Source organism: Empidonax traillii, unplaced genomic scaffold (genome assembly GCF_003031625.1).
Source record: "Empidonax traillii isolate 1590-97213 ecotype Southwest subspecies unplaced genomic scaffold, ASM303162v1 scaffold363:size828163, whole genome shotgun sequence".
In the NCBI taxonomy this organism is placed as follows: Eukaryota; Metazoa; Chordata; class Aves; order Passeriformes; family Tyrannidae; genus Empidonax; species Empidonax traillii.
In genome coordinates, this window is record NW_020955556.1 from 518,081 (window position 1) to 533,371 (window position 15,291).

The following is a 15,291-nucleotide window of genomic DNA, read 5'->3' on the forward strand; positions in this document are numbered from 1 at the left end:
AAGGCAACAGGAAGCTCTTAAAATTTCAGTCTAAAATCTCAAATCCTCACTGCTCTATATTGCTGCAGCTAATGCTGTCTCTGTCCAGCTGTCAGTGAAAGCATTCATCCTCTTTCCTCCAAGCAGAGTTTCCCTTTTGTTTGCACTACAGGTAAAGCTACACGAGGACTGATTCTTGGTCCAGGGTCAGAAGGTATTCCTTACACTGAAGTTTATTGGAGGCCGTGTAATAAAGTAGGCATGGATTATAAAAGTTAATTCTTTCTCCTCCATTTGCATTCCTGCATTACCAAGGAACGGTTGCAGATGACACAGGCAGCAGTGGGCAGGGGGCCTGAGCAGCCTCTCAGTGCTGTTATGAACCCAGAGTTTGGACTGGAGTGATACTGGAGGAAGTTGCAGATTTAGCTCCCAGCACTTTGCAGCAGGGTCAGAGTCAGGAGCTGATTTGTTTCCACGCTCTGTAGTGGAATTCCTCAATTCCACATGACATCTGAATAAAGGTCACGTCAGCCGTGGGAGGGTTTTTTCTGCAGCCATGCTCCTTTGAATGCCACCTTTAATTAGTGTAGGAGCAGTGTGTGCACACTGTTGGTTAAAGCACATTCTCCCTTTTGCTTTTGTGCTGCATCTGCAGCCTGAGATCTGCCTGTGACCCTGAACGGAACACACTCCTGATTCAGGAAAGAATCCATTAGTGCCCTTTAGGTAATTGTATCAAATTATGAAGAAATAAGACACAAAAAAGACAAATGATGTATAGTGAACTAGAAGCAATTCCTGTAGTTGCTGGCCAGAAGGTGTGTCTGGCTGGGGAATCTGGGGGATTGTTCCCTGAAACACATCAGCTCCAAAGAGTTTGTCAAGGTTTAATTGAATGGCCATGCCTATATATGAATATATCTTTTTTACTGCTTAAAAACTAGTTGTAACAATACCTCTGTAATTATAAAAATTATAATAAAACATGGAAATCTAAAGTGCTTTTTTTATTTTTTTTTTATTCTTATGTCTCTAGTTCTTCTTTTAGAAATATGAGAAAACTTCAATTTAACTTTCTTCCCCATGCAAAAACTTGTTGAGACTTCTCCCTAAACTTCTTGTATCTTAAAGCCATGTGCAAAAACCACTTCATGCTTGTCCTTGCTCATGTCATCAAAACAAACCCAGCTTTCTGGTAATATAGTTGTCAGAAACTTAAGACTTGTGAGCTGGCCTGAAGGATGCAGCAGTGAAAGTCACGCAGCCTAAATCAGTATGATTATTTTCATGTAGTGTTTTGTTTGAGCCATTTCTGTCCCTGTATTCTGTAAATGTTCAAAGGTTCCTGCAGGTAGCTGGCAAGGAAGGTCTCCAGAAGTTCAGGGCTTTAGCATATGTTTTACTAGCTGAAATTCTGAGCTTGTTTACTTTCAAGCTGCTGCAGTTTTGGGTAGCTTCAATGGTAGCATGGAAGGTTTTGTGTTTATTGAAGTGTATGATAATAAAGCTGGAGGAGAAGATCAAAAACTCAGTTGCACATAGGTATTGTTTGAAGAGAGGGAACTGTTGTGGGGGATGATTCCTCAGCTTTTATGTCTTACTCCTTTTTGTACCAGGAGGCAGATGCAATATATAATCATTTTCAATTTAAGAGAAGCCTGTATTTGGTCATATTAACTCATCAGTAGCTTTCACGTTCCAAGTAGATCACCCTTCCTGAAATGCACCTGATGAAAATTGGGTAACATTGAATAGAATCCTGTTTCACACAAACACCTGCAATATTTGCGTGTTGGTATCTGTTCTTTTCTTGTTTCCACAGAATCATGTGTGTCAAGAACAAACTGCACGCTATTGCCAAAAATCCAAGTAATTTTTCTCCAATTTAAATATGTTCTGAAATTCTCTGACTATCCATCAATTCATATTATGCAGGTGTATCTGTATATTTATATATATTGCTATAGAAATATAATATGTTTAACTAATCAAACTCAAGTTTGGTTGAAGTTTACAGGCACAAAAGGGCACCACAATGTTATGGAGAAAACTGTAATCTGATTTTTATTTTCTCTAGAATTAATGCTTACACAAAATCAAGTGTAATACAAAATTTGCAGTGATACATAATATTGATATATATTTTGCATACGCAGAAATTTACTTAGAAACAAATTTGAAATGACTAACCACGTCTTGGCATCAAAGTTCCTTCATTCTTGTCACTCATTTTAAAATGAGTGACAAAATGTTAGACTCTCCAGAAAAGCAGACTATCAGTGTTCAAGTCAAACATAGAGAAATGTTCTAATTAAGTCAGCAAATTCAGCCTTTTTTTTTTTTTCATAATTTGAAAGCAGAAGACTTTCCATTTTAGTATTGTCAGGACTGGTCCTGTGAGCCTTGCAGCGTCTCTTGTGCAGCTGGCTCTGTTTCAGGCTTCTAAATCATCACTGACCATGATCATAAGAACTACTTTTCTGCATCTTTTTTAATTTGGGAATTTGTTGTAAAACATTAAAAATTCATCTTTCTTTTTCCTGTGACAAAACCTTCTCAGTGATTTTCCGTAGAAAAATCTCAGGACTTTTAATTCATTTTTTTTGCTGAATTAGTTGCAGTTTCTCTCTAGGGTTTTATCCCTGGACCTCATGCTGCCTCTGGCCATATTTTCCTTTGGGCTGGGCCCAAGAATATCACAAGCATGAATCTGTTGACAAATGAGTGTATTGTGGTCAGGTGGATAAAATACTGGTAGACTGTCATTCAGCCCACCCACTCTCACGACAGGGAGGTGCTGTAAAGTTCTTTGCAAATAACTAAAGTTATTTGACTTCAAACAAGAAAAATAACATCTTAAGTGTCTTACAGAGCTGTTTTAGAGGAGCAACTGATAAACCTTATTTTAACTGTCATAACATCAATATGAAGGTTATTCAGATTTGAAAACCTTCCCAGTTAGAATTCTTAACTAATATTTAAGCCCATTATTGTGATATGTTTTTGCAGGTTGAAAAAGAAGAAAATTGTTTCCTCCATATGTGTCTTTCCATTGTTGCTGGGTTTGGAAATCAGTTGAAAACATGATGAACCTTAATATTTGTTTGTCCTATTTAATTAACGGATCTACCTAAGTAAAGTTGCGAGCTCATCTGCTGGCTCAGGCATCTGTTTGCTGTTTCTGGTCAGTCTGTTTGCTGCCAGGGTGAGAATGGCACTTCTGACACGGAGGCCTCACTCCAGAATTGATTCCTTCCCTTTCCTGGGGATCAGTTTGGATTGAACGGCCCAAAGGGGAAGGGAGGGAGATGTTTTTCTCCAGGATCACAGCACTTGCTGTTCCTCTTTCTTGGCTGGCTGAGGTGATTTATCCCACCTGCTCCAGAACCCCCAGGGGTGTTTCTGTGGCATTTGAGAAGCTGCTGCTGCTTCCAGCTGAGGACAGGATATCACTGTCCCATTGCCTCGTGGTGTCCTGTTCTGGACCACATTTCCAGTGACAGTCCTGACTTTGCCTATTGCTCTTGTTTGCTTTTGGGTTAGAACGGGGGATTCTGGGCAGCAGTTTGAACAAGTCCACATTTCGAGGGTTTTATTCAAATGCCACCAAACCAAAGATGCTTCAGCCTCTGTCATTGCTGTGGGAATAGTTCTTCAAATATGGAATGCTGTGTTTAAGTCACGGATGCCAAAGGAAGTGTGTTTTCACTGTAACCCTCCAGTACTTGCAGCTAAGTTATTGATGTGTTACTAAAGACAATGATCACAGTCACATATATCAGAAGGTAAAACTGCATGTCTAGAAATTGATTTACAAGTACTTAGAGCAATGTTAAAACTCCATGTTCAGATCTTGCATTTTTTTCTCAATTTTTCTTTATTTTTAAACTCTTACAGGTTTCTTAGGGGTTTTTTTTGCTTAGATTTCTAGACTTATGGAAGTTCAAGAACTTAAATTAAATTCTCATTTAATTTTCAGAGTTCTTCTAAATTTTCTGACCTGACACCAAGCAAAGTAACCTGAAATTACGAGTCATCCCAATTTTGCCGCCCTCTAACCTCATGCTGTTCAGCCTGACCCAAATATCAGGGGTATAACACGATCTGAGCCAGTGCATTCTAGCCTGGTTTCATAAACAGTAACTCAAATGCTGGCAGGAAATTCAGTTTTGATATTTTTAAATATTAGGCATTTGTGTGTTATAAATTTCTGTAGCTTTATCTCAGCAGACTGGCTTATCTTGTCAGAAATGTCTTTGTAGCTTTAGGCAGGTGCCATTTGGAAATAATGAATTCTTTTTTCTCCCAGAGTGAACCTGAGAGCAGCTTATACAGAACTGATGTTCCTCCCCCACGTCACCTCGTGTGGTCAGGGTGGCCCCAGGGGTCAGTGGTTCCCAGGCAGTAACTCAGACCTTGCTGGTGAGGTGGAACATCCCATGACAACTTTACAGCTGTTTTGTTTCCCAAGGTTTTTCCATGGGAAGTTTCATCCCTGCTGCCTGTTGTGTCCACAGCTTCTGAGCCATTCTACCATGAAAGGAGCCATCAGTACCCTGTCTGTAACTGAGGGTTGTAGGTGAAAATGAATAGTACATGAGAAAGCAAGAATGGCAGTGTTATATCCTTTCAGTTCATCAGTGTTATCACGTTGTGTTTGGTAGAACAGTAGAGCATAATCACCAGTGTGCTGGTTTACTGAGAGTTAGTTGTTTGAGAGATCTGGTCATCCTAGGAGGATTCCTGATGTATGTGTGTGGGAGTTGTAATTTTGTTGTATTTTGCATTTGCTAATGTATAAATGTGAGAGGAATTCCTCGAGAAAGCCATCATTTTGGAGTTTCTAGGTATCAGGAAGAATATATGATGGTAACATTTCTGCACTTTTCTCTGTATTCCCTTTGTTTGAGACCATCATAAAGGTCATGGCCTCTTTCAAGGCTCCAGAGTCAGCTTTTCTTCCACTTGACCTGGACCTATAAATGAATATCATTTGCACCATATACTTTGTCATCCAGTTTTAAGATTGATTTATCCAAACCTCACCCTCTCATATAGTTGCTGAACTCTGGTCATTTCTTCTCCACTTCTGCTTTCACCTTTTATTTCCATAGTACTTGCTGCTGCTTTTTCATCTTCATCCTCCCTTCCTTTCTCGTCCCTGGGAATTTCTCCATTCAGTTTGAACCCTCCTGTTCACCATAAAGAGTCTGTGTTCTATGGTTGAACAATCCTTCAACACCAAGAGATCTTTTTAACCTTCTTCCACCTCCTTTTGAAACCACTTTTACACTTACTTTTTCCCCAGAATAATTTTAATAATTGTTTTCATATCATCATACCTTCCTTGGTCAAGTGACCAGTCGGAAAAATTACATTTACATCACAATGTTATGTTACCTTGAGGAGCAGAGCAAGGCAGTAATAGCACCTCTGAAGCCAAAATACACCTGAATATACCTAATTGTTGGCTTAGAGGTCCCTATATATTTTAATTAGTTGTCCTATTATTACCCTAGAGTGCTTTAATTTTAGATGAAAGATAATAGCTACCTTATCTCTAAGGAAACTGGTCTTGATTTTATTAACTTACAGGACAGAAGAATAATTGGCACATATCATTGTCCAGAAATGTATTCAACAAAGGTATCTTTCATTGTTTTCTAATGTTTTTATCCTCAGACACTTAAAATTCAGGTCTTGACCATTTCTGGTCATTAAAGATCCCATGGCACTTTTTTATAGCGTGGTCATCTCCGCCCCAGGCACGTGGCCAAATCTCAATTTCTGTAACTGTTCTGCTTGCCCAACATTCCCACCACCACTCACCCACCCATAGTTTCAATTGGCTACAACATTCTCCATTTCCTTGACTAAAATATAGTTGTTGTTCTGCACTGTCAGTCACCACATTTCACCTCCGAGGTGATTGTGCTTCATTGGAAAGTGAAGTGGTTCTTCTTTCTAATGCTCGTAAAGCGCTTTGGGATCCTTTTGAACGGGGGGTGCTGTTTGCAAGAACTGTAATCCACTGGCTTTCTGTCTCAGGGGTCACTCAGGCACAAGAGCATGTTTGATTTAGAGTTGGGCGAACCTACTTGGTGGAAATTTCCTTCCCAGCTTTCTCTAAGCTGACAGGGAGCCTTTTGTCAAAGGTTCAAGAGTTGGGTTAATTTATTCTGTGTTTTTTGTTCTTTCTTTCTTTCTTTCTTTCTTTCTTCTGGATTGGAACTTTGGGAGTTCCTTTACATTGGGAATTCAAAATACCATTAAAAAATGCCGTTGCTCCTATGGTCAGTTCACTGTTTCAGGTGCAGGAGGGTCAAATTAATGCTCAAGAAGCACCTGAACTTTGTGGTGTTTACCTGGTTATTGTAACACTTGCAGGTTCGCCCATCACTAATATTTACTGTATTTTTCATTATTTCTCCTGAAAAATTCTTGGAATATTGAAAAATGCTGTCCTGATATCAGTGTGATACATTGCAGGAGAAGACACTTTGCCCCAGAAGATAGTTTAGAGTATTGCTAAATGTTTTTTTTTCTGCCCAGCATCACTAATCTTACTAGCTGCTTCAGGATTGCCAGATACATGCAGCAGTTTGCTGTATTAAGAAAACAAGTTAACTGAAGGAATGGCATGTCACTAAAACTTGTCTGTATCTAACTCTAGTAGACTAAATTAACTTCCCTTGCATGTGTTGCATAGAATGTATGCAAGTATGTAAACAATACTCAAATTTCTAATATCATTTCAGATCAAAAGGATAAAATGCTTAAAGTAGATTCATCCTAAGAAGATTTAAGATGTGAACACGTTTATTGGCACTAAAATCTTTCCAAAAATAGTCTTTTAGAATGCACCTAGAAAGCACTGTGGTGAAAATAACCAGGCTCTGGGCTAAGGGGTAAAACCATCACCTTAGTGGATATTATGTCAAACTTCCCCTGATGTCAACTGAAACTTCTTCTCTTAATATCCCATGAAACTCTGGAAAATGTCGTTTGCCAATGACTTTGCACCCCTCTTGTAAGATGCTTACCTCTTTTGATTTTAGATGTTCTTGGGGTCAATGAATGCCAAGGACCTGTAATTAATTGCCCCCAAAAGTCACATAAGAATTTTTAAATAACTGCACTCATTATAAGAAAGTGTTTGAAAGCTCCTTTGAGAGTTTCCTAGATCTATTTGAAACCTTTTCCACATGGATGCTTTTGTTTGTTTTAATGGCAGAATACTCTTTTTACCTTTGTTTTATCTGATGCAGATGAGAACCAGTTTGATGGCCTTCCTGGCTGGAACACAGTGTTTCCTCACCACGCTCAGTATCATGTTACAGGGTTCTTAAATTAATTTTTCTTGAGTTCCAGCTCAACTTTCCCATTTTTTCAGTGCTTTTGAAAAAAAAGATGGATTTCCTAACACACCCAAAACTTTAAAGATTTCATCTGGCTTTGATGGAAAGCAAACAAAAATGGAAGATTTTGGTTGCTTCACATTGAGTCACTACATCTAATTTAAAACTCAAATATACTGAAACTAGAGGGGTGCAAACTCACACAGATTGGGTGGAAAAAAAAGTGAGAGGGAAATATGGCATCTCAGCAATGCCAGTTTTTGTGCATCACTCGAACAGATGTAATCACTCAAATGACAGTGTTTCAGTAGGTCCAAAGCACTGCTGGGAGCATCTGACTGCCCAGTTCAGAGCACTAAAAGCAATTGCTTTCACCCCACTTCTCTCCCAGTGCCATGGGAAGTATCCATAGAGGATTTAATGATGGCAAATACAGTGTACTGGGGTAGTGCAGGAGGTACCTGCTGCTGATGGCTGGTTTCTAAATGTTACAGAGTAGACAAATTCCATATTATTGTTCAGAAGTCCCCAAAAGTCACAGTTTGTGCCCTTTGAGCGATACCCATGGAATATATTCTGTACCCCAGAAATGAGTAATGTGGCTGAGCTATTCTTAAAGGAGCTCTGGGACAATTTTGTCTCTTATTTGACCTGGAGTATATCTGCACTACCATCACTAAGTTAGTGTAATTAATTAGCTTTTCATTAGCTGTTATTTCTTTTAAAGTATTTTTAGTTAATTATACTCTTTAATCAAACAATTCAAAATACATATTTAGAGGGAAGGCTAAGGAGAATTAGAACTTCCTAAATGATTTCATATTTGTTTTCTATAAATGGATTATTTTTAATTTCTCCTGCCATACTTCAGATCTACTCCAGATTGCCTAAGAGTAGAATTTAGTTCCTTATCTTTGAAATCCTCTTGATTGTCTAAGGGGTTCTTTACAATATTGCATTAATTTTTTTTTTTTTTTGGCTGAACTGCCTTTAAAAAAATGCATGGTATCTAAATCTACCCATTGAAACAATTGTTCAGTGTACATTTGATGTGATTACATTCTGCAGATCTTTTTCCTTGCTTGAAATTGGAGATCTCTGCTGCTCCAGCACTGAGGTCTCCACAGCATGCACTGTATTTATCAAATGCATTAGCATTGGGGATAGAGTTTCCACCTAGGTATAGTTAGATATGGTGCCTTTTCCCAGGTAAACACCAGTGCTGTTTGGAGTGTAGGGACAGAAAATGAGCATTCCCTTGTGCAGTGCTCTGTGCCTTGTTCAAAGAGACAGAGAGACCTCGTGAGTACTGCAAGTTTATGGCAGAGCAGAAGCTTTCATTTGAAGGAAGAAAAACTGAAACAAAGCAGACCCTTTTCCCTTTGATTTCCCTTCAAAACCCCTGGAAAGTTCCATTTTTTCCCCAGATACCCTTCCCAGAGTCCCACCTTCAGGAGCTGAGTGTGTACTTCATTTCCAGCTCGTGCTCGCTAAATGTGAGCCTGGGGAAATGCCCTTTATTGCACTGGCCCACGCTGGCCCTATTGCTGCTCGAGTTCCCTGTAAATGGCAGGAAATGCTTGAGGTCCTTCAGGCACAGTCAGCAGGGTCAGATCTGGCCCCTCTCAGCACGGCTCCAGCCGGCAGCCAGGGGGGCTTCCTCGCCGCTCTGCTGACTCCGCTCTCCCGTTTTTTGCAGATGGACCCGCATGAAAACATTTTGTTGAGCACGCTAGAGATTAAGAACGAGATGGCTGCCTCGGAGGCCGTGATGGGGCTGGGAGACCCCCGCAGCACCATGCTGGCCTACGACACCTCCAGCATCCAGTACCGCAAGGCCGGGCTGCCCCGGCACAGCTTCGGCCGCAACGCCCTGGAGAGACACGTGGCACAGAAGAAGAGCCGGCTACGGAGGAGGGCCTCGCAGCTGAAAATCACCATCCCTGACTTGACTGATGTCAATGCCATTGATCGGTGGTCCCGCATCTTCTTCCCCGTGGTTTTTTCCTTCTTCAATATTGTCTACTGGCTTTACTATGTGAACTAAGAAACAAAGCCACGCAGGAAGCAAGAACTGGATTTCTCTTCAAATCGGTTGTACAGCCAAAAGTGGGACTTAGAAAAATTCTCTTCAGGACAAAAAGTTACTTTAAAACACCTTAGTTGCTGGCCCACTCTATGGTCTGTTTTTACAATGTTTTGGTTGTCTCTGCTAAACCGTGTCTATGTTAAGTTGCGGTATGGACATATCCCCCGATCAAAATATAAGTGCATTTTGATGTGAAGGCAAATTGGATTTTGAAAATGATTTCTATCTCATTGTCCCTCGCTCCCTTTTTATTTTTTGGTCCTTTTTTTGATGGTCATTTCAGTTTAGTGTTACAAATTATAGAGCAGCATTTGAGAAACAAGTTTGAATTTCAACAGCAGTACATGCCATTCCCAGGGAAACTGCATATCTGAGGTATGCATCTACACTGCAAAGGGTGTACTAAGTTGTTGTCATGCTTATGGGACATACACACTTTACTTTTCAAATGTGTAAACTTGAAAACAAGTAGTGCCTATGATCTTTCCAAGATGATGATGGTCAGAGGTTTCCCAACCACATTCAGGTATTTCCTTTTATTTATTGAAAGAATTAAACCTTTGACTGATAATTTTAGGGTTGGGTGTTTGCACAGAAGCTGAAGCAAGAAGCACTAGTTTTGTTTGTATTTAAAGAGAGAAGATAAGCTCACAGTCACAGTGACCACAGTTGTGATCAACAGAGGAATGTAGCAACGGGGTAAAAATGCATCAGTGATGAAGGGGTAGATATTCTGCTGGGCTGGGTTGGGAAAGGGAATCACCTGTCCAAAGTGCCAAAATCGGTTGCCCAAATAGTAATTGTGTTGATGGCTGAAGGAAAGCAGGGGTGCCCTGCCTTCCTCTGGGGCAGGAGCAATGCCAGAGTGCAGGGGCAGGGAGAGGAAAGGCTGCATTTCACAGAGGGGGGTGTGTGCACACACATCTACATGCCCTGTGCAAAGGAGTGTTGGCAGCTGCACCTTTGTCTCAAATAGTCGTGTGGAGTTGTGTGATTTCTTCCAAGTTTGCATCTTTCCAGCATTATTCCTGCTGCTGTTGGTTAGAGGTGTTGTAGTTCTTCCAGAAGTAAAGATCCCAGCAGATGTATTTCCATACAGGAACTACTGACAGGGTATTTTCTCAGTCTGGGTTAGGCAATACCATTTCACTTTTCTTTAATGCATTCTTTTAAGGGAAAGAAATTGGTAGCAATGACTTTAAGAGTTTAATTCACTTTTGAGTGTTTCCTGTTTAGGATGATTTCCATTGACAAACTGGCAAATTTCAGTTTTTCTTTAGGAAACCATTTGAAATAAAAGGTTGGGTTTTTTTCATTCCATAGAACCTTACTTTTACAGATGAAATAAAATAGACAAAAAATAATTCTAGACAAAAATAATTTTGTCATTTATTCCACCGTGGGACATTTTCTTTAATGAAAAAAGAACTTTAATGAAAATCTATTTTCTTTAACGAATCAAAAGAACTGTATAAAAAGTATAAATTCTTCATGGCTTTTACTAAATCAGATACCCCGATATTGTTCAACACACGATGTTTCAGGAAGCAAAAGCCACATCTTTTGCATCCATACTACCTCTTATCTGTACAAATCTTTGAAAGAAACTAGATAATAAAGGGTTTTTTTCAGGAGAGAAATATATCTTGAAAATATTTTTCATAAAATATTTTCTTTTAATTTTTTGTTCTTTAAAAGAATAATTTTCTTACAAGTTTCTGAGTTTTTTTTTTTTCCCTGATTGTCAGTGAATGACAGTGATAGGAAGAGAATAGTTCTGGGAACTAATAGGCCAAATTTCTGACTTTGTTTTGAGCATCTCGTGTGCTTATTTCTGCTTCAGATGGGAGGGGATGGTTTCCGAGCCTGAGCTGGGATTTGCCATCCCCTCTCTGTGGCAGGAGGTTGTGTGGATGTTCACGTGCTGCCTCCAGGTTCAGCCTCTGCACTAGGGCCAGACTCACCCCGGGATTCCCTCTGCCAGTCAGGGTTTGACACTTTGTTCACGCTGATCTCTGACTGCATTTCACACACCACGCAATAACCTTTGTAGGTGCGCTTGGGATTTCAGCTGCCAGCTGGGAATCACGCTGCAATTGTTCCCCAGTTCTGAGAAATGGAGCCACAGCAAAATTCAGTATTTCTCTTCAAGGTCTGTTCTTTAAAGATGGTACTAATAACCCTAAATAAAAGCAGTGTAATAGTGTTCCTCCATAAAGGCTTTTCTTTTGCTTCCAAAATCGCTGCTGACTGCTGTTTTACTGCCCAGGAGCAGAGTGTGACTGCAGGGAGCTCCCAGCCTGCCTGGGGTTGGTACCAGCAAATCCAAGACCTTACAGGGAATTGCTGACTCTCTGCCCTGGTTACCTGCTCCAGCTGTTTCCAGACCCACAGAGATCGACCCCTGGAACTGCACATTCTCTTACTGAAGCTCCAGAACAAGCCATAACACTCTCTGTTCAGAGAGTGAAAGAAAATGTTTGGTTTCTGCTCAGGTGTCTCTAGGAAAGGTAAATTATCTGGGGGGAAGGAGCACTTTTGCTTTTCCTATGTCCTTCTGGCTGTTAATGTGATGTATAAAAATTAGTAAAAGAGAAGGATTCTATCATTTTGTACCAAGGCTTAACACTGTGATATAAAGGATGGGGGTGAGGAAGGCTGGTGAGGCACAGTCCAAGGAAAAGGGAACTTGAGCCCAGGGTGAGCCCTTACTCCTCTCCCGAGGTGCTTGAGTGAAAGGCAGAAATTCTGTCGACATGAATGAGATATGGGGCTTGCTACATGTGCTCCCCTCCAGGTAAACTAGAATAAATTTGTTTTTAGTTTAGAATTGACCGAAAATTAATATTCTAGATCTTTTTAATCGTGTTAATTGTTGTTAGTTTCAATAAACAAAATATCAAAGTGAATAATTTAGATAAAACTTGTAATATAATTATAGTTGCACATTTTATCGTCCTATTAGACATAATAGCCAGCAAATAAGGTGTTTTTCATCTTTGTGAAATTCATGGGTGAATTATGACTATAACATGGCACAGTTTTAATGAAATATTTGAGATCAATCTGTAAATATATACTGTACATGACTGCTAGTAAGTGATCCACATTTTCAGAACTGAAAATTCATGCAACATGTTTCTGTGTTTGCATAAGGAATGTTCTGTTTCTATCCTATCGCAGTTCAGTGACTGGGAAGAAAGACTCAAGCAATGACATTGTGACCATTTCTTTTCTCATTCCCAGGGGAGGAAAACAGAGTGTTAGATCACAGCACGTCACAGAGTTCTTCAGAGAGTTCTTACATCCTAACAGAAAGGACATAAACTCTGTAAGGTACAAAAGCACAATGCATAGAGAAGATGAGTGGTGGTCTTACACCTGGGGAAAATACCCTCTTTATTTCAGAAAAATATGCATTAAAATGAAACCTCAGTTAATTTTCACTATAACTATTAGGCTGTGTTGCAGCTGTATAACACAGTAGTAAACACGAGTGAAAGGCTGTTACCATTGTCCAGCTGTATGTGCATATGGACACCCAGCTGTCTGTATGGACTTCAGAGTGTATATATACACACAGCAGTATATATATCACACCCTTCCATCTCTTGGTGTGTTCAAGGAATAAGCCAATACTAGTTTTGTTTCTACCATCGACCAGTGTATGAATATATTTTTGACAAAAAGAGATTAATGTATTTCAAAAAACCAAACAACTTACTCTACAGGGTAACTGGGCATTTCTAGATCAGCAGCTCAATGCTTAGGTTTGTCTGGAGCATTGCACCGTTGGTGGTGACAGTACTGTACCTCCTGCATCTGCAACTAGGCTAGTCCTCACATTGCTTGCCTATTTCTTCTCTCTTTTTATAAGAGCATTGTCCACTAGTAAGTTTTCAAAAGCAACCAATTCCTTAGGGAACCAAGAAAAAAAGAGGCAAAAATAGTAACTATTTGTAGAAAATAATCTCGGGTGGGATGGCCAGGGTACAATACTATATCAGTAGTGATCATAACATTTTGCTATGTGTACATAGAACATCCATTGTGAGCAACCATAACTTAAGCTGAACGTGTGTAAATATTATCAGATTTCTTAAACATTTTTAACTTCTAATTTGTACTTTATGGTAAGGCAAAAAGCTAATTCTACTTATGGTTTAGGTTAATGTGTCCTAAAATTATGTAAATAATTAAATAAGCTGTAAATGAGCAGTCGATAGATACAGTATTTGTTTAGTGAGTTTTTTTTACTAAGTACAAGAATTGCAGTGCTCTAGCAGAGTAATTTAAACACCCTTTTGCATAAACAGATTTGGACTCCAGATATAAAATAGTACAGAAAGCGCTGTGGTGTAAAATAGCCATGGTGGCAATGTTCCTGCTGGCACAATTGTCTCTTGGATGGTTACAATGTTCAAGCACCAGAAGGGGCTTGGACTCAGAACTGGGATCAGCATTAAATAAAGGGCCTGGTTTTCACTTGCCATGGGGCACCTCAGTGTTGCTCCAGGGATGGAGAGGGGAAGGATCCAGGGTAAGTGAGAACTGAGCTGGTGATGATTTCGTTGCAGAAGCTGCATATTGCTCTGTCTGTCTCTGAAATCTGTATCTCTTATGATATCTAATAGTAGACTTCTATTTTTCTTTAAAAAAAAAAAAAAAGTTTGACTGTCGTTAGATAGCAAAGTCCCCCAAAGCCAAAGAATCTTCACTCCAGAAATTGTTTAAAAGGGAAATCTAATAAGTCACTGCTTAACACCAAAGGTAAAGCTTAATAAAATGCACTAGGAACTTTGTCTAAATTTTTAAGAAGCAAATGGAATGTTGATGATCAAAAAGACTGCCCTGTTCTACTTTGTAAAAATAGTAATAATTTAAATATCCATTATATAAAATTGAAATAGATCATCTCTACAAGTATATGCAACACTAACATTTCATAAGTATAAAATTATTTTCTTTGTAAGTGCTTTGAGAAAAAATGAAACTGAAATGATTAAAAATCTCACCTCTACTTTCATACTAAGGGTTGTATTTTTTTAATGTTTTTCAGACATGAGGTCATCTATTCCAATTTGATAGCATTTTGTATGTTTTCACTGTTGCTGTCGTTTGGCAGATCCTCACCAGGCTGTGTTGTTCGTGGTCTGTCCTGTTACTTTAAGTTGAAGACAAAAAGAACATTTGAAACATGAGTAATTCTGACAAACTGCTTATGATTTGACTTTTATCACGTTTTTATTTGCATGGGTGTTTAAATGGTTCTGTTAGTACTGTCTTTGCACAATTCTGATTTATCTTTTTTTACTTAGTACTATTTATTTCATAATGTAGTAATAATCATCAGCCTTACTAATGACCTTGTAGCCTTTCTTATATGCACATAATGCACATTTTCCAATGGCTAGAAAATGCAAAATACTAGTGGATATCATTGCATCAGATCTTCATGTCTCTCTCAAAAGGACTGCTAACCTCTGGGATATATGAGGTAGTAAAATGATGATTGTAAATGAGTAGCACATAAGAGATATTTTCTTGAATTTAAAATTATTGCAGCCAGTTTCAGCATGTAAATATATAATAATGTTGGCTAGTGTGTAATTCTTGAATTAAAAAATATAAATAAAGAAAACCTAAAGTATGTATATGTAGTTGTGTTCTGTTGGGCAGGATCTTCCCCCAGAGCTGCAGGATCTGACAGTTCTCATCTGAAGCGAGTGTCGGTGAGTTTGGGTCAGAAGGGGTCAGGGAAAAGGGCTCTGAGGCACCTCGGTGGGGCTGTCCATGGGAAGGGCAGCTGGAGCATGGAGCTGCTGTGCCTGGGGACAGGAACACACTAACACACACACACAC

General features: G+C 39.3%; 1 protein-coding gene across 2 annotated transcripts in view; it reads left to right on the top strand.

Annotated features, from left to right (window-relative positions):
• Window positions 1-9,497, top strand: part of GABRB2 (gamma-aminobutyric acid type A receptor beta2 subunit) — a 110,551-nt gene extending 101,054 nt beyond the window's left edge. The window contains exons 6-7 of one of the 2 annotated variants that reach the window (XM_027892702.1): window positions 5,578-5,628; window positions 9,040-9,497. In XM_027892702.1, the coding sequence (XP_027748503.1) occupies window positions 5,578-5,628; window positions 9,040-9,387 (399 nt within the window). In that variant the 3' untranslated portion in view covers window positions 9,388-9,497. The remainder of the gene's footprint in view (window positions 1-5,577; window positions 5,629-9,039) is intronic. The other variant, XM_027892703.1, reaches the window with a different exon arrangement.
• Window positions 9,498-15,291: the final 5,794 nt, after the last annotated feature.